The sequence below is a fragment of the Amblyomma americanum genome, chromosome 4 (assembly GCF_052857255.1).
Source record: "Amblyomma americanum isolate KBUSLIRL-KWMA chromosome 4, ASM5285725v1, whole genome shotgun sequence".
Lineage (NCBI taxonomy): Eukaryota > Metazoa > Arthropoda > Arachnida > Ixodida > Ixodidae > Amblyomma > Amblyomma americanum.
Genome location: NC_135500.1, coordinates 26469042 through 26489579, shown reverse-complemented (window position 1 = coordinate 26489579; position 20538 = coordinate 26469042). Strand labels below are relative to the sequence as shown.

Here is a 20538-nt window from a genome sequence, read left to right as displayed (position 1 = left end):
GGGAGTCTTGGCGATCAAAAACTGAAGTGTTTCTATCAGCAGACGTGTTGACAAATGCGCGCTAAGTGTGTCTTGGGAAAAAAAAGCGCTCGCAGCCGCTGTATGCTCAGACGGCGTTTCGAACAGTGTGCACCCGACACATCTTTAGAGAGCCTGCCAATGGATGGTTGCCCCCTCTGCTCTCTACGGGTATTCCAGGGACCCACCGCGCGCTCAAAGCGAAGCGCCTCTGAGAGCGAGAAGGAGGGCTGCCCGAGCTACGCACTTGCCCGCGGCAAACAAGGGCCTCGAAACGGGCGAGCGTCGCGGGTCTCGTGCCAGCGGCCGCCCGAAATACCCGTCGTGTTTGGAGCCCGACTCGGCGGCGGCGGCTCTCGGTTACGTCACAAGTGCCCCATTTCTGAGAGGCGCGGACTCGGGCGAAATGCTTTCGTTTCTGCTGACGACGACCGAAAACTTTTCAAACCGCGGCCGTCCACAACTCCCCGTCCTTTCAGCCATCATTGTATCGAATGCACTGACGGGCAAGCGCGAGCTGCATCCTGCTCGGAGCCCCGTTCTTTGCGGCATTTCAGCTGATCTATGCCACCCTTGAAGCGCAGTTAGGAAGCTTATTCATGCGGGAGGCGCCATCACACCCGTCTCGGACGCTCAGCAGGTGCGTAGCTACTTTTGGACTCGGTCGCCAAAGCGCGGCAGTCGGTTCGCGTCTCTGCTGCCGAGCCCACTCATGCTCTCAGCTGGAGATATCAAGCAGTGCTTGATTGTTTCAGAGTGGCAGCGTGCGCTTGATGGCGTACATGATGCGCACGTCTCAGATTCCCCCATTCTCTTACGGCAGGTACTGAACCAGGGGAAAACTGTGTTAATGGTATTAAATGGCTACATTTTGACTGGGAGTCATTTCCTAACACATTCAGCATGCCTCTACACTATCACGCACAGAAAAAAACGGCCCTCCATGATTGAGTTGAGCTCTGCTGAATAGACGGCGTCGCAGCCTCTAGGACGTCGTATGTGTGCAGCATGACACCGACCCACCCGCAGGGTTCGCGTTTGTACGCAGGCAACGAAACCGTGGTCTAAGTTAAGCACGCGTCCCGTCCAAGTATCATGAGCAAATGCACGGAGAGAACATCGATAAATCACATAGCACCTTTGTGGTGACTAAATTCCAGCAAAATGTCTTATTTCGAAAAGTGGAACAGATTGAAATACTTAGCATACATTGCAATCTGCACTGCGACACGCCTACGAATTTTGAGAGCAAAACGTTGATACTGACACAGGCGGAAAACTGTTCTTTTGTGTGGCAAAAAATTCAGGCCCAAGAAATTGAGACCCCCAAGCATATGTGTTCAGGTGTAAGCAAATAATGCTCTTAAGTGCTGCATTTTTGGGGGGAATTTTATTCAATGATGCTTCACGGTGAGGAGATTTAATTTTGTACATCGATATCAATGTATAAGTGCTGCTTCCAAATGTAGGTTGTAGCTAGTTCATTGTTCGCTCAGCATATCTATGGCATCACCGTGGCCTAGTTCACGAAAGCGTCAGCGTTACTATATTGTCGCTGGCTTTGGAAAATCAGCACGGACGTGCATAGGTGCCTGATGACAGATGTGATTTACTTTTTGTATTGGCGTGATCTATTGGAAAGACACGGGACAGGCCTTTGCCCTGCAGTTGGCGTAGTCAGGCTGAGGATGAGGATGGTGATATTTCACAGCACGGAAAAAGCTAACTAGTTTCTATATAAAAAGAGTAGGCGTTCATCTGATCTCCACGACGCTTAGTTAGCCTTATGTTCGCTTCTGCTTTAGCTTGGGGACTTACAATGGCTTGACCCCCTGCACAAGTTGACAAGCGACCTCGCCCAGCACCTGCCTCCATCCCATATCATGCATTTACCGATGTATTTTGAGCTTGGACAGAGCTGGGCACTTTTTACCGCCGCAAAGGGGGGCAGAGGTTTCGGCTGTATCACCAACCGGAACCAAGTACATGTAATGCCACTTTCCTGTAGCTTCAAAGGGTCACTCGATGAGCTTGTGTTTAGGTCTCACCATGAGAAATTCCTCGCTGAAAACAAGTATGGCAATCGTGTACTGCTCTCGAGGTCTGGAGTAAGCGTAGGATCAACCTATTTCTTTAGATGCCGGGACCGGACACATTGCCCACGTCAGTCGTAGCTGATAAACCTTGAGAAGGACACAAAGAAAGACAACGACGATGCAGGCATTTTTCACAACTAAAATATTTCCCTGGGAACCACCAAGTTTCATGCATACGAAGAGATAACAAGAAAAACGAAAAAAAAAGTTGGTTGGTTGGGCTTGGTTTTATGGGGTACAAAATTCCAAAGCGACTAAGGCTTTGAGGTGCACTGTAGTGGAGTCCGAATAATTTCGTTCACCTCGAGTTCTTATGTACATAGGCCTCTAGCATCTCGAAAGAAATTTTGAAAAAAACCTTTGTGTCATTGAAACGGGGCTCACACAATTCACACGTGAGGAAATGCTTTCGCAGATACAGAAGCTTTGAATCAATAAGAGATCTTTGATGCCCTTTTAATCTATGATATTTGCAGCATCCCGTTTGTCCGAGATAACACTTGCAAAATTTCAAAACCACATAATGAGCAACTCCAGTTTGGCAACGCACATACCAAAACTTCTTTGCAGTTTGCAGTGCTTTGCAGTTGCAAAGAGCGCTGCAGGCAGATTTATCTGCATTTACGCTATGTCTGTTCCGATAAGTAGACGATTAGTTCCGATAAATAGACGAGGCTTGTGTTATCTTTTCGATTCCTCGAGAGTGTAGCATAATTTAAACATTTTAGAGAGAGGGGACTGGGACCACGTCCACGTTTGAACTGCCTGTTGAGAATGTTCTGCAGTTCTTAAACCTGTAGCTCTGTTTCGAAATTGGTATGTGTGCTGCAGATATCACCCCAGGTCCACGAAGGCCTTGCTTCAATTCGAAGATTGTTAATAATGGTGTTCTTTTGTCGTGCCTTAGGTCAACGCTTTCAAAATCGCGTACATGGTTTTCTTGAAAGCTTCAGCGAGCAAGTTAGAAGATTAAAGGCTCTTGGTGACTCTAATGAGTTCTTGAGATTTGCCTCTAAAAAGATAATGAAGTGGATGAAAGGGCTGTCCACTAAGCGTCCACCTCAAAACAGGAAGCGTGTCGTTTTGCGATGTGTTCGCCAATGTTCGCACGTCGTTAGGAACGTGGCAAGGCTTTATGACGTGGATGCAGGATGCAGTACAATCTGCTCCAAACAAGCTTTCTAGTGCATGCAGAGTTAGCAGAAAACCAGCCAGACAACAAGAGAAATGCTCGAAAAGATGTGGGGCTTGACACTGCAAGATGCAACACAAAGCACCAGTTTTGTATGTACCTTGCAATACGAAACTCGGAGGTCGTGTGTTCGAATACCACCGGCAGCATGTGGCTGTTTTCTCTTCTGCTTTCTGATGGATTATCTTTCAGCGACGATATAGTTACACTACCAGTTCCCCACTGATCAACACCACAGTTATAAAAAAGAAACAAATTCTCTTGTGCTCCTTGATTTCGGTGACTGTTGATTTTTTATTGTTTATTTATTTCACAATACTGCAGGCCTTAATTTCGGGCATATCAAGACGGGCATACATGAAAAATTGCGTACAAGCAATAAAATGAAGCTAACACGTTACTCGCGAAACAAACAAAGAGACGCAATGTAATGGCAAAAATTCAGTAGAGCAAGAGCCTGACAAAGAAAAAGAAAAAGAGGTTATCAGGACGTCAAAACAACCAACATAAGAAAAACAGAAAAAAGAGCGCAATCACAACAGAAAGCAATGCAACCCTGGCCAATCCCCCGCCGTAGATATGTGCCAATAAGCCTTAAGACATCATCATCATCAATGCATCACGTCCTTAGAGAAAGTTATTTTTGAAGTGCTTGGTCACAGACTGTGGATTAAGCTATGTGCTCTTTCAAATCAAATGAAATAGTTTAGTCCCATCAAAGAGATAGAAGGGAGTTTCAATCAGAAATTGTCCGTAAATCAAAGCTATCCAGAAAAACTTTGCTTTCGCAAAAATTGGTTGTAGAGAGTCATTTCTGCGATGTCGAGTTCGTCTTCTGTTCAGAATTTACAGGCACGGCCAGGGCTGAGGTTTAGATTGTTCAAAATTTTTTTATATAAAAAGTAAACGACTCATCATCCTGCGGGTTTCTAAGGACAGAAGGTTGTTGGCAGTTGTAAGGTTAGTAGGAGAGTGTTATTTTATATTTACCAACGATGTTGAACCTTACTGCTTTTCGTTGTATCTGCACGTGTCGATAAGTATCTTCCTTTGTGTGGGGGTCCCTGACGAACAAAGCATACTCATTATTAGACCTGATGTACCCAGGTATTGTAAGCCATAAGTTTAAGATTGGAGGGAGCATTTTTAAGTTTTCTTATATATGTCATAACGAGCCCCTCATTTCGCTTCTTTTGCCTGCTCAATTGCAAAACAGAAGTTGTTTATCACGTGCCCTTGAAATGTCTATGTGTTATTTCGGAAAAACAGGACGCTACAAAAATCACAGATTAAAGGCGACACTGAGAAAAACGCTGTAAATTTTTTTTGTTAGTAAAATGTGACAGTTCGGCATGTTGTGGCTTTGTTGCCGTTTGTTCGGCAGCGAAAGGTGCATTTATTGCCAAGAGATTTGAATTCAAATTCGAAAAACTTTTTCCCGCCGCTACGATTCAAACTCGGGACTCTCTGATGACGAAATAGGAGAAGAGTGACGTGAAGCGGTGGAAACGGAAACGAGGACTCCGTGATTCCTCGGTCTAGAAGAAACTGCATGTTCCCCTCGATGACCCAGAGCGCTGCGTCCCCGTCTAGCAGCAGCCGAAATGAAAACTACTGCCGGCCGGACGTTGAACGCCTCTATCAGCGGTCGTCGCTTCTTTTACGAAGCAATCTTTCATTCCCTTCCATCCGGGCTGTTCTACGGCTGCTCGTTAGTAGATATCTCGAGCGAGCGCGTGTGCAGCCTCGTTGCCAGGAACAGATTCGCGCGCAGGTATCCATATGATGGATATTTTTCGATCAATTTGGTTTGCTGAGAGGATGCGTCTGGCTTCCTCCGAAATTCTTCATTTCCCAAAATTACAAAAGGCTGTGTTGCTGTCGCTAATTATTATGTATGCTCGGGTGCCGACGCAAGCGAGCGTTATTGCAGCTTCTTCGGCCGTAACTGTCCTGCGTGCGTGATGAGGCCGTAACTTTGGGTGTACTATCTCCATCTACCACTGCCGATGGCTCCATGCTTTTCGCCTGACGCGTCGACATAGGCTACTTCCTCGGCTGTATTGTTCTTAATATTTTTAGCGATGGTTCTTACTCTGTGTTATTTGTTGTGTATCCGGTGCATGCTTCTCGGTAGAGGTGGGATCTACAAATACTTCCTCGTGTCTAGGGGAATGTCTGTTTTTTTCGTGTCGGCCTATGTCTGGTTGGAGGCTTATCCACCCGAGGATGGTTCTTCCCGTTTTTGTCTGACTCAGTCTTTCTAGCTGCGCGATTCTTACCGCCTCAGTGAGTTCCTGCCAGCTATTGCGGATTCCCATTCCTTCCTGCTTTTCCGTTGAACTGGATATTGGGAGTCCTAGTGCTCGCTTCACGCATTTCCTAATTATGGCGTCGATTCTGTCGTGCTCCATTTTCTTAATGTTTAGAAAAGGTGTGGCGAAGCAAATGTGACTAATGACGTAAGCTTGGGTCATCTTTAGGAGGCTACGCTCTTTGCGGCCGTGGCCTCTGAGCGAGACTCTTCTGAATATGCCCGTGACTTGTACCGCATAGTTTTCTAATTTCATAATTGTGTTTGTGTTTTGTCGATTGGCTTGAATGAACATTCCCAGGATTCTTATCTCGTCTACGGTCGGGACGAGTGTTAAGCAACACGTCTGCGGCAGTTTGCAACTTCTGTTCTATCTCCGCGTCGCTGTCCTTATTGATCCAAAGATTTATGTCATCAGCGTACATGCTGAAATTTAGGTTTTGAATTCGATTTATTAATGGGAGGACTGCTGTCATTGCTTTGTTTAACAGAAACAGGGATAGTACGGAGCCCTGAGGGGCGCCCTTGCTCCCTAGTTTGGTTATGGGTGATTCAATTCCCTGGACTTCCATGATTATCTTTCTGTTCAATAGGAAGTCTTTGATGTAGTTGTAGGTTTTCTCACCTACTCCGATTCATTGAAGTCCAGCGAGTACTGTGTCGTGTTTTACGTTATGAAAGGGTTTGGTTAGGTCTAGGCCTACGTTGGCCTTTGTGACCTTGGTGCTTTTATCGAGGATGTCGTGTTTAAGTCTGAGCATAACATCTTGTGCGCAGAGACCCGGACTGAAACCTACCATTTCGTGTGGCCAGAGGTGCTCTTTTTCCATGTGTTTGGTTAGTCTCGCCTGTACTACGTGTTCCGTAAGTTTGCCCACACACGAGGCTAACGAGATGGGTCTTAGGTTTTCTCTTTTTGGTAGTTTGCCTGATTTAGGTATGAGGACTACACTTGCCTTTTTCCACGCTTGCGGAAGGCTCCCGGTATCCCACACCTTGTTTATGTATTCTGTTAACGCCGAGATTGATGCGTCGCCGAGGTTTCTGAGGATCGTGTTTGTGATCCCATCGGGCCCCAAAGCACATTTTGTTTTTAGGCCAATTATCTCTGCTCGAACCCTGGTTTCCGCGATGGCGGCATGTTGGGTTTTCCCGTGTAATTTGGTGTTGTTTCGGCTTCTCCTTGGCCTACGTATGTCTTAATTTTTCGATTACCTGGTTATCCGTCCCTTTGAAATCAAGTGTAGCTTTGATTCGATTTATGTTTGCTTGCGTTTTCGATTTTTCGGGATCTAGCAGGTGCATGAGGATGTCCCACGCCTTGGGTAGGCTCATGCCTTTTTCCATATTATCACATCCACTGCACCAGTTTTGTTGATTAAACTTCATTACGTGCGTTTCTATTTGTTTAGTGTGTCTAACTAGTTCTCTTGTAATGTTGCGGTTCCATCGCTGGGCTTTGAGCCTCTTTTCCAGGTCCCCTGGTCTGTTCCACATGTTTAATAGTTGACTATCTCCGTTTGGCGGTGCATCCGCGTCTTTTATGGTGGTGCATGCATTGTCCGTGTGTTTCTTTAGTTTTTCGGACCACTCGTCTATGTCGGTGATGTTGCCAACAGACTCGTTTTCTCTCATCGGTATGATTTTGTCCCATTCTGTAATCTTGAGTTGTTTAGCTTGTTCGGATTTGATGCCTTTACCTAGCGTAAATGCTGCGATATAGTCACCGCTTCCTAGGTCTTGTTCCGTGTTTTTCCAGTTTTTTATTCCCGTGTTTCTGCTTAGGGTTAGATCGGGGGAGGTGTCTTTGTTGCCCTTCCGTGTGGGTGCATTAGGATCAGTGTGTAGTGTTAGTCCTAGTGTTTGCATGCCTTCCCATAGTTGTCTCCCTTTGGTATCTTGTCTCGTGTAGCCCCTCTCTTGATGGGCAGCGTTAAAGTCTCCCACTATTACTAGTGGGTTTTTGTCGTCTGCCTTGGTGGCTTTGCAGAATAGGGTTTTGAATTTTACCTTCGTTTGCCTTGGTGTGCTATATATGTTAAGAAGAAATATGCTCCTTTGGCCTTTCCTTCCGGTGGTAACTTCTATTAGGACTGTCTCAATGTCGCGGGTTACGACCTCGTGATTTTTGGCGGCAAAGTTTCCTTTAAATAAAGGTTGTGACTTTAGATTTGCCTCCTCGATAGCTGCTAAACCTTTGGTAGCCCGATAATTTGGTGGGGTTTTTGCCTGTTTCTTGCAGCTCAATGGCGGCGTGTTCTTCCTTTGATTGATTTATGTATTGTTGCGATAGCGCTCGCTTCCTTTGGTACCCTCGGCAATTCCATTGCCACATTGTAGAATTTTCTTTTTGTTTACAGTTCCTATCCATGATTGTTGAAGACGTTTTCCTTTACTTCTGCGAATGTGTTGTTTAGTTCTGTAAAAGCGCCAGCCATGTTTGGCATGGTTTGGTTTAGTTCCTGCATTTGCATTCGCATCTGTCCCTGGGCTCCTATAATTTGCTGAACGAGTGTGTTTTGAGTTTCTATATGTTTTTGGACTTGAGTTTCGAACCGTTTTTGAAACCTCTTTCCTAGTGTAGTTAACGGATCGGTCTCTCCCCCTTTCTGCTTTTTGGGGGATGACCTAGTAAATTCCAGATTCCTTCCCCCGTCTGGTCCGTTTTTGAATCGGGTGTCTGTGGGGGAGTTTCTCTGAATTTCTTTCGGGAGTTTGGGTTCTAATTTGTGGAGGGTTTCGCTCTGCGATCTTGCCCTTGAATTTGGTTTCTAGACTTTGGATTTCACTCCTTAGCTCTCTGACGATTTCTCTGAGCTCTTCGTTTTTCCCTCTAAATTTATCTATTTCTTTCTTCTCAGCCTGGGAACATTCGCTAGCGAAGCTTGCCGTTTTGGTTTCAGTGTTGTTCTGCTGCAGGCCTCACGGGTCTTTCGGATCCCGGGGGGTAGATCGGGTCCCCGTTCCTCCCCGGTTTTGGAGCTCGCTCTCGATCTCGACCTCGAGTACGATCGGCCTTCGGGCGGTCCACGGCTCCGTCCGCGGGACTCTCGTTCCGTACCCACTCCTTCAGGTCGCTGCTGCTGTTGTTGTCGCTCTGGTTGCTTCTCCCAGATTTTCTTTTTTGGACAATTACGGCATTCTGTAGATTTCGCGGCTTTTGTTGTCGCCCAGGATGTGGTCCTTGCCGATTAGTTAGCACATGGGTTCGCAGCTGTGGTTGGTACCCGGGTTTTCCATGCCGCAGCCGCGGTATTTCACATTGGTTGGGTGCGGGCAGACGTTGGCTCTGTGTCGGAGCTTTCCGCATGCCGTGCAGACTTGGTACCTTTGTAGCGAAAGCTACATTGGTCACGAGTTTGAAGTTTCGCGGTGCTCGCATTCCCACCGGGGTCGCACAACACCACGTGACCAACCACGCGACTGGTCACGTGACCAACTGCGTGGCAAACCACGTGACCAGCCAGACAACCAGACTAATCTGGACTTGCAATCAAGATTAACGACGCCTAACCAAGCTATGCCTTAGCTTTCGCTACGTATATCCTGGCATAGCCGAGCTAGGCCACTGCCAATTTTTTTTTCTTGTAAAGATAGCACCTTATGTGCACGCTTTGAAAGTCGACCCATTTCAGCATGTACCAGACTTCGAAGAGGATGAGGATGGTCTTCAATTCCGATCCGAGTCTTCTTATTCCCAGGATTTTCGGGTTGGTTCCGATCTACTCCGCCATTTTCTTGAGTTCTTCGAGTATTCGAGCGGTACATCGTGGACGACACCCTTGCCTTCGCTCTCGGGCATGGCGAGGTAGGATGTGGCGTATTTGGTGCTTTCTCCTATTTTTGTAGCTCTGATGGCTTCGTATTTATTTGTTCTGTCATCGTCTGTCGTAGCGACAAGGATTGATTGCTGGCTAAGGTTTGGGGAAATTATGTCCCCACGCGCAGCCATTGGATCAATGCCTGCAGCCAGCATGACGACATTGTTGAGGTTCATTTTCCCCACCAGGTTCAAAATATTGTTGACAAGCCCAGCTTTCAGGGACATGGCCGTTTAGTTCGGCAAACAGCCACCACGGGCCGCTTCACCCTGAACTCCTTCTTTCTCTTTTCTTTTCCCCTTTCCTGCCTCGCATAGCCGCACGCAGGCACACGGGAGGGCGCACAGCTGCGGGGTTGGGTTGGGCCAACACCCTCTAAATACGCATTGAGAGGGTGTTGGTTGGGCGGTTAACCATTGTTCGGATTCCACACTGTAGGAGGAGGAAGGAGCAAGTAGGGCTTTGTGGGCGAAAAAAAAAAGTATCAATGTGGCGTGAAGCTTTCGCTGCGCCTGAGGAACGCATGTTCAGTAGCAGGATATTGAGAAATGCGCCCAGTTATAAGAGAAAGAGGGGACGGAAAACGCAAGATGGCTGAAGGGCTTGTTGAAGCCGTTCAATAGGGACGCTGTGTGGAGTGAAAACGCGTGGTTCTTTTTGACGAGTTGTAAGGTAGAGAAGAGATACATCCCAGCAGAAGCAGGACGCAGAGATACAGTGTGTCATGTCTCACCGGCGCCGCATCTTTTCGCTGCATTACAAGTAGCCCAAAGTGCCACCTTAGTGAACTCCTGGATTTAGGCTCGTGATTAGAAGCCAAATTAATGTGAATAAAAATAAAAAAAATCAAGGATGCCGATTGCAGGGATGTCAGATGCTTGTAGAAGAATTTTTTGGGCGAACGCAATGGAAGCGTCCAAAAGGCCAATCTCAACAATCATTTGGGGAGTTAGTTGCAAGATGCCGTCTTGGTTGTGTAATTGCTGTCGCCTATCTTTGTGGCGGATCAGTGAACCAGCTCTTTTATCGGCGTAATGCCATGTACAGTTTTCAGAAACACGTCGAACTCCTCATCAGCACGACTATAGTTTAGCGCTATATTTCGCGAAAAGTAACGGTTATAAATTTTTTTTTTCATTTTTTTTTTCCGAGGACGGTTACTGACTGCAATGCGCTCCTTGAGACAGTGATATCCGCTGTTGACTTTCTGAAGGCCTTTGATGATGTATTTTAGTTACTGTATAGAGATATTCTTCAGTTTTATTTGTCGTGCATGCTTTTATTATTGACTTATTGCCCTTGTATGTTACATCTTTGTGCCCTTCCTGCTTGCACCCAAGCAAGAGGTCTGCAGTATTGGGTAAATAAGTAAATAAATAAATAAATCCAGGACTTCGTGTCCAGAACTTAGCGTATCTAACATCAACTGGTGAAACCACGAATAGCGGCGCACCGTCTCTCTCATCGAGTACCCTCAGCGTTCATGAACTGAGCGGCCAACAATGGCTTTGCGGGACAGTGGTAGAAACACATTGTTTAAATTAAGGGGCTCAAATGGAGCAGTTGCCGACAGACCACAGTAAGAGAGAGAGAGAGGGTTTATTGATAGGAAAGGCAGAGAGGTTGGCCTGAAAAATAAATATTTGGCCTGCTACTCTGCTCTGGGGGACGGGAAGAGGAGATAAAAGAAGGTCACGTTGGGGGACGATGATGATGGGAGGAGGCAGATGAAAAACTACAGACCACAGTAAGGGTAATCCCGCATGTACGTTGAAACCACCACCACTGCTCTCCCAACAAGCTACACAGAGCATGAGTAGGATTGTTTCTTGGTTCTGTTACGTAGTTATCAAAAAAATCAATGTACCATTGTTTGCGCTTGTTTGTTAAATTATCCTAGCCCGAAGAGTCACCGCGGTGGCTAAGTGGTTATTGCGTTCGGCTGCTGGCCCGAAAGACGCAGGTTCGATCCCGGCCGCGGCGGTCGAATTTCGATGGAGGCGAAATTCTAGAGGCCCGTGTACTGTGCGATGTCAGTGCACGTTCAAGAACCCCAAGTGGTCGAAATTTCCGGAGTCCTTCACTACGGCGTCCCTCATAGCCTGAGTCGCTTTGGGACGTTAAAACCCAATAAACCAAACCAGACTAGCCCGAAGCAAAAGAAAAAAACTAACCGCCCTCACCATGTTTTGTGTACCACAGCTCTTCTACATCTTAATCGGGCCGGACAGTTATTCAGAACACTGACTTCAGTGTTGCGACAATATTAGAACGCTGCAACGCCATGCGTCGGGTTCCGACTTTATATCTCTCTACGGTTGCCTGTCTCGGTCTCCCACTGCATGCAGTTTGTACATTTGCAGCATAGTTTCAGAAAGGAATCTGTGGATAAAATTGGGACATGCAGCAAAGTAACCTCCCGAAAATGGACACAACGTTGCTATACAGAATACGCGGAGTGTAATACGCTTCTTACCTGCGCAAATGTAACATTTTCATCGCAGTCTCAGGCTGCAAACAATTATTACGTTAGAACCAGAAAAAAAATTCAGGGGGCACTTTGTTGAACTAAAGTGCGGTGAGGCGAAAGCCTTTAGCGCGGTGTTGCTGCTTGTGTCACTGAATTGGGGTTAAGATGTTAATTAAGTACACAATTGCTTGTGAATCTTAAAGACTGGAGACACTACAGGGCATTTGGGAGGCATCCATCTGATTCGACGCCCTTCTGCAAAGACTCTCCAGTGTCCTAGACAAGCAGAACTACATATGCGTTGGCAGGAAGTAGCGTAGTCGCTAGCACGCTTGGTTGCGGAACGGAAGGATGGTAGAACTACTTTCTGAGTATTTGCATGCTTGCATTCATACTCTTCTGCTCCTGCAAAAGTGATGAAACCGTTTTGCTGTATTAGTTGCCGGTGGCGAACACCATAACAATAAAGTAAAGACTTCGAACGGTGATTCCTTCTCAATGCACTGCTATCAGTGAGTGTTTGCGACCCGATTTTTGGATAGTGTCTCGCTTGTGAGAAGAATTCGTTCTTAACTCACTCACGAAATCTTTTAACAAAAAAATAACTAAACAGATAGCCCCACTAGAGAGAATACATGGGTAAGCATTTACCCTTCATCTCGTTATGAGAAGCTGAATTCGCGTTCTTGCTTGTATCATACTCTTTTCAAAATTTTTTGCGTGTATATTGAATTTTTTCTTTGTTTTGTGCCTTGTTATAAACGCTGCCAAGCTATAGACGTGACGGACGTTCATTAATATCGTGTTGGCTGCAGCAAATAGCGCGTGCGTTTTTTTTCTAATGTATACAGATTTTTCTTTTAAAAGCCGTGAAAGATGCATCGTCGTGGTCCGTGCAGGTGGATTGTGCGCCAAGGCGGACATTATGTCCGTGATAAAGTTCATTTAAAAGACTATTAATGAACTATAAATTGAAGGCTGTAAACATCGAAAGTTAACCAAGTCTTCAAAATTCTTTAATACATACAAAGTCTTTAAAAGGATTTAATTCCCAAAGTCACTCGCGAAATGCGCCGATAGTAGCACATCTCCACTTTATGCTATGCGGATGAGTTTATCGCCGCAATAACTAAACAGCGATACTTAATCGTCGGGCCGACCAGCTGCCTTCTTCTGTGCGCCGCGAGAGATTTGGGGAGGCAAAGCCGCTTGGATAGTGAGAATTACTCGCCCACATTCGGCAGTACTAGTATAGGACTGACGCGCCTGACAGAGACGCACCAAAATGAAAAAAGAGGAAAACAGGGAGCACGGCAATAAAGTAGAAAAAAAATGGCGAATAATAAATGGCGTCGGCAACCAGCTGAAGGAACATGGGCTGGGAATGAGGGGGACACATAGGTATTAGGCTTTTCCCGTAGCAGCCTTTGTCGCTTCGACTCAGGCGGCTGGAATGAGCGTTTTGACATGGATGGGTAGCAGGTGCTCGTCACGTGCAAAGCCAGTTTAGAAGAAAAACTTGACGATTCTGCTCATCGGGCCTTTCCCTTTTGACGTCACGCTGTTTACCCCAGGGATAGGTCTCTCCCCGCTGCAAAGAAAGTGACAATGCTTTGGTTTACACAACCGGTTTCGTCTGAAGGTAAAGCAAAATTCCAAAAAAAAAGGAATTCTTTCGCGATGTTTAGTTTCCGGGAAGCCTCTTGGGACAAAAGGGAAAGCACGTGAGCCGTGAGCCTTGCACGTGATCCCGAATCCTTGACGCTGTTTTTATACTAGGTTGTTCGCTGGCGTACTATAAATACAGTACCATCGAGATGCTGAACACCATTCGTCCACAGCCAGCAGCTGCAGCCTCACCTTTCTGCCAGCAACTGATGTACCACTCCGTCGAGAGAGTCATCGCGAAAACGGTAAGTTTTTAACTTTTTTGTTTGAATATTGTAACATTAAAATCTTTTTTTATATTTGTAACGCACTGCGGGGTACATTTAGTCATTACCTGTGGTTTGATTTTGGTATGTGCAGCCATATACTTCATCAGAAAAATAAAGTGCATTTATTCCATCTGCAGCACTAAGTTTGAAACCTAAGTAATGGTCTTTTAGAGAAGATTGTTAAAAAGGTACCCTGTAAAACTCGCTCCATTTAAAATAACGGCAACGCAAGAACAAAAAATAATTACGCACTGTATTAGATTATCTGCTTTAAGTGTGGATGATTCATCTATCACCGAACACACAGACTTGTTAAGGACAGTATGCATATGGTAGGGATTAAAACAACATTGAGAGTCACTTATATTTACTCCGCTCACGCATCATCTAGTCTAATAGTTGTGACTGTTTTCACCCGGTTTAGGAACGAGGTGCAAACTGCATTCCCATATTCAAATGCACTTGCTCCACTTTGCACCGGACTAGTCTCGAGCAAGACAACATCGTATCATTCACAAAAATGTACAAGTTCATATACATATAGTTTTCTGTAATGTTGTTATAAAAATGTTTGTTGCGCTTCTGTTATGGGTCACAACATTTTCGCGTAGTATTGAGTGCCGGCAAATAGTTGTTCAATTTAGTATACCGAATTTAGTATTATACCCCTGATACACGGGCGCTTTGAATGCCTTCCAACCTAATGTCATTCGACTCGACTGCCGAACTTACGCTGCTACATGAAGTTTCTCGACAGCATTCGGTTCGGATGACATTCGAATCGACGGAGCTAGGCGGAGACATTCCAGATTTTGGAATGCCGTCGAAACGCTAACGCAGCCCGAACCGACCAATAGGCGTTGCCGCCGCCATTGCTTCGCCCCGCACAAAGCCGCGCGAGTGCTTTCGGCTCTGTGGCTGCTCATTTTGATACCTGCTGCTCGCTTTTTCCTCCTCTTTGCTTAGCAAATAGCTCGTGTTCTGTCTACGTAAGTGCTTGAAGATAACAGTGCACCAAAGAAGATTTACCGCGTGAGCATTAAATTTCTCCAGCAGTGTGCCGATGAGGACGCCTGCGCGCATATACTATTGTTTACATCGCTGCGTACGAACAGCTAGCTCTCGTTTGCATGACTTAAAACACATTCTGCGCTTTAGTTCTACTAAATAATCTCATCTTTTTTGTACTGGTTGTGCCCGTGGCTTGTTAAGGCAGTGCGACAATCTGTGGGAGGAAGCGCCGATACGATCGCTCGCCTGAGAAACACTTGACAGCTGGGCTACTGACATCGTGTACGATCGGCGCTTGTCGCTAATTTTCCCGACTTCGTCCGACGCGATCAGTAGTGTATTTTAAACTGCTTTATTCAGAAGTATGATTGGGGACCGTTCGCGGTAATTGAAAAGGCATAACTTGTTATCCACCAAATAGCAACGGCGACGACTGCTGCTGGTCGTAAAGCAGTGCTCGGCGGTTTGGTTCACACCGGCGCTTCCCGTTCATCGTATGCGCGCCCTGCGATGTGAGCAATAGTTGATTTGAGGTCACTGTTGTCAAAACTACACTCTTCGATCATTTGCGTCCGCTCAAACTTGTGAATTCACTCTTCACAACCGCCGAATTCGAAGACGTAACCCTGCGGACTCGCTAGGCCTAGTCGTAGCGGAAGGGAAGGGAGTCGCCGTCGATTAAAATTAATTTGGCAAGCGCTTATAGCTGGTGAGTGTTCGAGTGTGCACATGTGAAATATACCCGTTCCTTTCGCTTATTAACAATATGGATAAGGTAGAAGGGCGAATATATTCACACCGTCGCCTCATCAGCGTGTTTTCGCTCAGCCGCCGGCCTGCCGAGGACATGAAGGCTGACAGTCCGCCGGTCAGATTTGTCGGTGTCGGCCTCAAAAACTTGTCCCACTACAGTCATATATGCTGCTGTTGACCGTGATAGTGTCGTTGTAGCACTAGTGTGACCACCGCCGCCGTCGTCGTCGTGCACTGAAAACGAGCTGAGGAAATTTGAAATGCGTTTGGAAAGTGTCGTGTAGCGCCGCGGAAGTCCGTCGAGTCCGAATGCCATTCCAAGTTGCGAATGTCATTCGACTCAGGTGTCATTCGAACGTGCCCGTGTATCACAGGTATTAGCCTTTCTCGTGATTGCCAAGGACGATTTCTATTAGCGTTTGTCGTGATGACGCTCTGCCGCCTTCAAATTAGCAGCAGCATTTTTTTGTTTCATAGAGATAACATGCCAATTTTCCTCGTAATAAGGTGCACGTGCGCTTGCGGATCTTATAAACCTAATAAGTACCACAACAAATAAAATCCTGAGACTCAGTTTGAGTTTCCCTACTTTTGGTTTCACCCCCCCCCCCCCTCCCGCTATCTTCAGATAAATGAAATCGTTTCCTAAAGCATTGACAAAATGTCTCCATTCGTCTTTCATTTAGCGCAAAGGATACCTGATCCATTGGAAAGGGTACTCCACATGGCATTGTACCCTGGAGCCTAAGAGGAATCTCAACGAGGCCTGTCCGCGCGAGTTCACATCCCCAAGGAAACCATCGAATCAACGCCTCCAGTCTGCCTCTGAAGAGCTGTCCAACTGGCGTCGATAAAGCGGTCTCCTGAAGGTGAACCTTGACCAGGATATTTATCGATGGGCTTTTCACGGGAAAGGCCAACCATTAGAAAAAAAATGGCTACTCTGTGAGGAACAAGACTTCTCCAGGCTCCAACTTCCGTCTGCATGGGCGATACAGGAAACGAAACTTGGGAACACGGTGGCGATTGAGTTTCCGATCAGAATTAAGGGTGGGGGTAACACTTCAGAAGTCCTGCAAGAGGTTTCCTTGTGGATTTCCTCGTGAGACCTTGCAGGTTTTTATCTTGACAAAGATCATTGCTGGCGCATCGTAATACAGTGATAAGTGTTTATTCCCATGGAATTCTACTTTTGTTCTATTTGTTTTGTTTTCGCGTTATTTTTGCTTGTTTTGTACAACGTGTCACCTGTTTAGCTCACTGAGTGTTACTCTCTTTATTCCACTGCTATGACTTCTTGTTCGTCAAATTTTCTAGTTTTTTTTTAGTTTGTTGTTTATAGCTCCACGAAATGGCCACGCCAGATAAGCATATAATCTTTTCTGCTACCTTTGACAGTTTCAGTGTCACATTCACGCTGACCAATGAGACAGCTATAAAGACAAGACACGAGAAGGATCTTCTTCGAAAGACATACTTTGAAACTGGGCAATCATTTTTGCGCCCGAATGTAAGGCTTCCCATTATGGCTAAATATTTTGAAGACCGGTTTACGTCACTGTGCAATATTGCGAATAGGCGCGACAGGAATTTGACAGGCCGTGCGAAAGCGTCCTCCTTAAAAAATAAAAGGTTCATAAAGATTCACTTCGAGTCTCAATCTAGCCCACCTGAAACGAATACCGGGAATCCATAGAGAACATCATAATTCCTGCTCTGCAAAAAGATCTCGCAAGAGTAGGAACAGTTTCAGAAAAGGCCATAAATGAGCTCAGAGACACCGTCTCTACCTATAAGGCTAAGCTTCTTAACCTAGAGCAGGAGAATGAAAAGCTGAAATCCGAAAAAAACTACAATGCTACAGAACAAAGGAATAATGGTCGGCGAGGGGTGCAAAAAAACAGACCGAAGGAAGCTTAATGCCGCTGGATATTGCATCGCGCAAGCACTTGACGCTGTACTCGAGAGCTACGGCTTAGATGTATGCCAGCTTCTCGTAACTGACTTAAAATTCATGCTGCATAAAGTAACATTCAAGGAAAATGGAGAAATTATTTGTAATTGCAGTGTAAAAAGAGGTTTCTGCAGCAATGGTCAAGTTAACTATAATGCCTTTTCTTCTGCAAACAAACAAAGCTTGCGAGGAGTTGCAGCCCGCTTGGACGCACATTTTGTCATCAACGTTTTCTGGGAGCACCTCTCCGCGAGCGTCCCTAATCTGCCTACCATAAGGCTAATAAATTCTTACAGAGAGCACCTAGATAGCAGGATTACTGTCTTCAAGACACCAGGTACCTCACCTGACGCCCAGGTTTCATTTGAGGAAGACTTGGCGTTAGCTGCGCAAGAGCTAGCTAAAGATGTAGGCATAAGTGTGACAGAGATCTCCACCGAGGCACTCCTTGTAAAAATAGAGGGTGATGGCTGCGTTGTGAGTAGACGCACGACCTGGACAACATTATCATTCGTCATCATTTGCAAAACGCGGCAGCTACAAAGCCATAATCTTCATCGCCTTCTCGGTGTGGCGGAGATCTCGGAGGGTTATTTTGAAATAAGAGAGGCTTTTCGGGATTTGATAAAAGAAATTAATTTTGTCGCACGAAGGGGCAGAATATCTGTAGGGGACCACGAGATTCCGATTCACATCTGTCTAGGGTCAGATTTGAAATTTTTGCTTGCTGTTCAGGGTCTGCAGTCTGCTGCATCACACTATCCTTTGTCGAGCATTTTGTCGAGCAAACCCACAGACAAGGTGCTCAGTTCTGACAAGTACCAGGAGCTTTAATGAGCCTCCTTTGATCCGCACTCATGAGAATATGAAAGCTGATTGCTGCGCAGAGGCGAATGCGATGAAAAACGTGCCATTGTTTAACTTCGACTCTGATTTAATAATTCCTGATGTATGCACATGAAGTTAAACATAGTTAACCGCCTTGTAGATGGATTGCTTTCAGAAGCAGAAGACAGCGATTACCGTGAAAAAGTCCGCAACCCACGTTGTATGACCATACACGTTCAGGACATCGTTGACGCCATAAATAACCGTGGGATTAAATTTCACGTCTGGGAAGCCAATGAAAGAAACAAGGGAAAAACATTCACGTCGGTATCGGAGGGCGATTGTGAGCGCCTGCTGAAGGCTTTGCCTGAAAAACTGGCCGGGAAATTGCACTCTCAAACAGAGGAAAAAACTTTGCTCCTTTGAAAGATTATGTGGAAAATTTTGTACCACCTGGAAAATGATGTTGAAGGTCGCAGCATAGAAAGAGAAACCTGAGAATTCTTTCACACGTTCTTAGAATTAGGAGCCCAAGGTTGCAAAGGCTATGGTGGCGATATAGTTACGCCGTACATTCATATTCTCGAGCACCACGCTTCCGCAAAGCGCGAAAGGTTCAAGTGCCTTGGTTGGTTTTCAAGCCAAAGGTTAGAGAAAAAAAAACGACGTGCTAAAGCATCTACACCATGGGAAGTCTAACAAGTGGAATGCAGCCGCTGACGCTCTCAAGCTGGCGAAAAGGCTTGAAGTGAGTGAGAATATCAGACTAAGCCGTGCATATAAAAAGCGGGACCAAGAGTATTGGTTTGAGGGACTTATTCAAGAGACACGGGCGAAGAGGCTACGCTGTGCAGAAGAAAAAGTGAGCGACGGAAACTGTCTACAAAATCGGGACAACATGGATGCAGGAGAATTGCGCACGGAGCTTCGGGCTATGGGAATGTCGACGAAAGTCAAATCAATAGAAAAACTTCGCAACCTTGCTAGGAAAGAACGAGAAAAGCAATGATTGTAGCCATAGGAGGAGATAACACTTATGTGGTGAGATGTGCCTTTTAGTTTTGCGTGTTTCCTCCTATATTTATAGTGCTGTGTTTTACCTCTAGTTTAGCAAGTGCATCACTGCTTGAAGATGAAGAGTACTATTCCTGATTCCTTATGTAACCTGCCCCTAAAGGAGTGTTCGGTGTGTACTAAAATAGTTATTTGTATGATGTGACTGTTTACCTGTCATATATGCCCTGAGCAATTTTTTGGTGTAATATAAATGTGATATGTGTGTTTTGTAAGTATTGCTGTTGTCACTTTTAAAATGATCTTTTGGCTTGTCTTTTGCGTAAGAAAATTCTTTTATGTAAACAAACCATGGATATCCGATTTATAACGCAATCAGTACAGCTAGAAAAAGTACTTGGGGGGAGGGTGCTTTGAAAATGAATATGCACACACGCCTTTAAGTTCTGCGGGGCAGCAGGAAAAAAATTTGCAGCGAATTTAAGAAAACTGATTGGGCGTTTCGGGCGTAGATCATATGATACTGGCATTAAGTGCACAATGCGCACAAACAGGCTCGAGAAAAGTGACGACAGCAGTACTATGCACATTCAATGCCATCATTTATGTTCATTTGTATGCCCTTCATTGCTGACTCATTTTGTTTGGCAACCGATTAAAAGTTTGCCTTGTTCTTTATTCTTTTCGCAAAGTATTGCTTCTTTTGTATGCCATGTTGCTGTGAAGTGTGTTTAGTTATATTCATATTCGTTACGTTTGGAGTGCATCGTTCTGGTTGTACATGTAACATGAGCACAAGGTAATGACGCTATGTGATTCTGACTGTACACATTTTGTTTCCAAATGTTGTATAAAAAGTGTATAATAAAATATTTTATGTCGGCACTATAGCCCTTGTCCTTGCCTTTTTGCGGGGAAGTTATAACCCCTTCCGCACCAGCTATCAGATAGTGTGACAAGTGCAAGTTTATTGACAGCGACGCCATGAAAATAGACCTATTACATTTGCTCGATTTCCTCCCCAAAGTTGCAAAGGAGAAAAGAAATATAACCTCCAGTGCTTCGAATATTACTGTAAACATAACAGATCAATTCCCATGAGTGTTATCGTTACGAAGGCTACCCCTTCA

General features: G+C 45.5%; 1 protein-coding gene across 2 annotated transcripts; it reads left to right on the top strand.

Moving 5' to 3' along the window:
• The first annotated feature begins 415 nt into the window (after positions 1–415).
• LOC144127842 (uncharacterized) lies at positions 416–20288 on the top strand. 2 transcript variants are annotated; one of them, XM_077660805.1, is made up of 3 exons: positions 416–658; positions 13719–13824; positions 16299–20288. In XM_077660805.1, the coding sequence occupies exons 1-3, from the start codon at positions 618–620 to the stop codon at positions 16464–16466; spliced, it is 315 nt and encodes a 104-aa protein (XP_077516931.1). In that variant the 5' UTR covers positions 416–617; the 3' UTR covers positions 16467–20288. The 2 variants fall into 2 exon arrangements, with proteins under 2 accessions (XP_077516931.1, XP_077516932.1); XM_077660806.1 differs by having other exon boundaries at positions 13691–13824.
• The last annotated feature ends 250 nt before the right edge of the window (positions 20289–20538 follow it).

What these genes read in the sequence shown, in the direction of transcription:
- LOC144127842 (XM_077660805.1), top strand. Translation starts at nt 618, where the DNA reads ATGCGGGAGGCGCCATCACACCCGTCTCGGACGCTCAGCAG. An exon ending in CCGTCTCGGACGCTCAGCAG is followed by an intron (nt 659 to 13,718) that starts GTGCGTAGCTAC and finishes CTATAAATACAG; the next exon opens with TACCATCGAGATGCTGAACA. An exon ending in AGAGAGTCATCGCGAAAACG is followed by an intron (nt 13,825 to 16,298) that starts GTAAGTTTTTAA and finishes TCTTTCATTTAG; the next exon opens with CGCAAAGGATACCTGATCCA.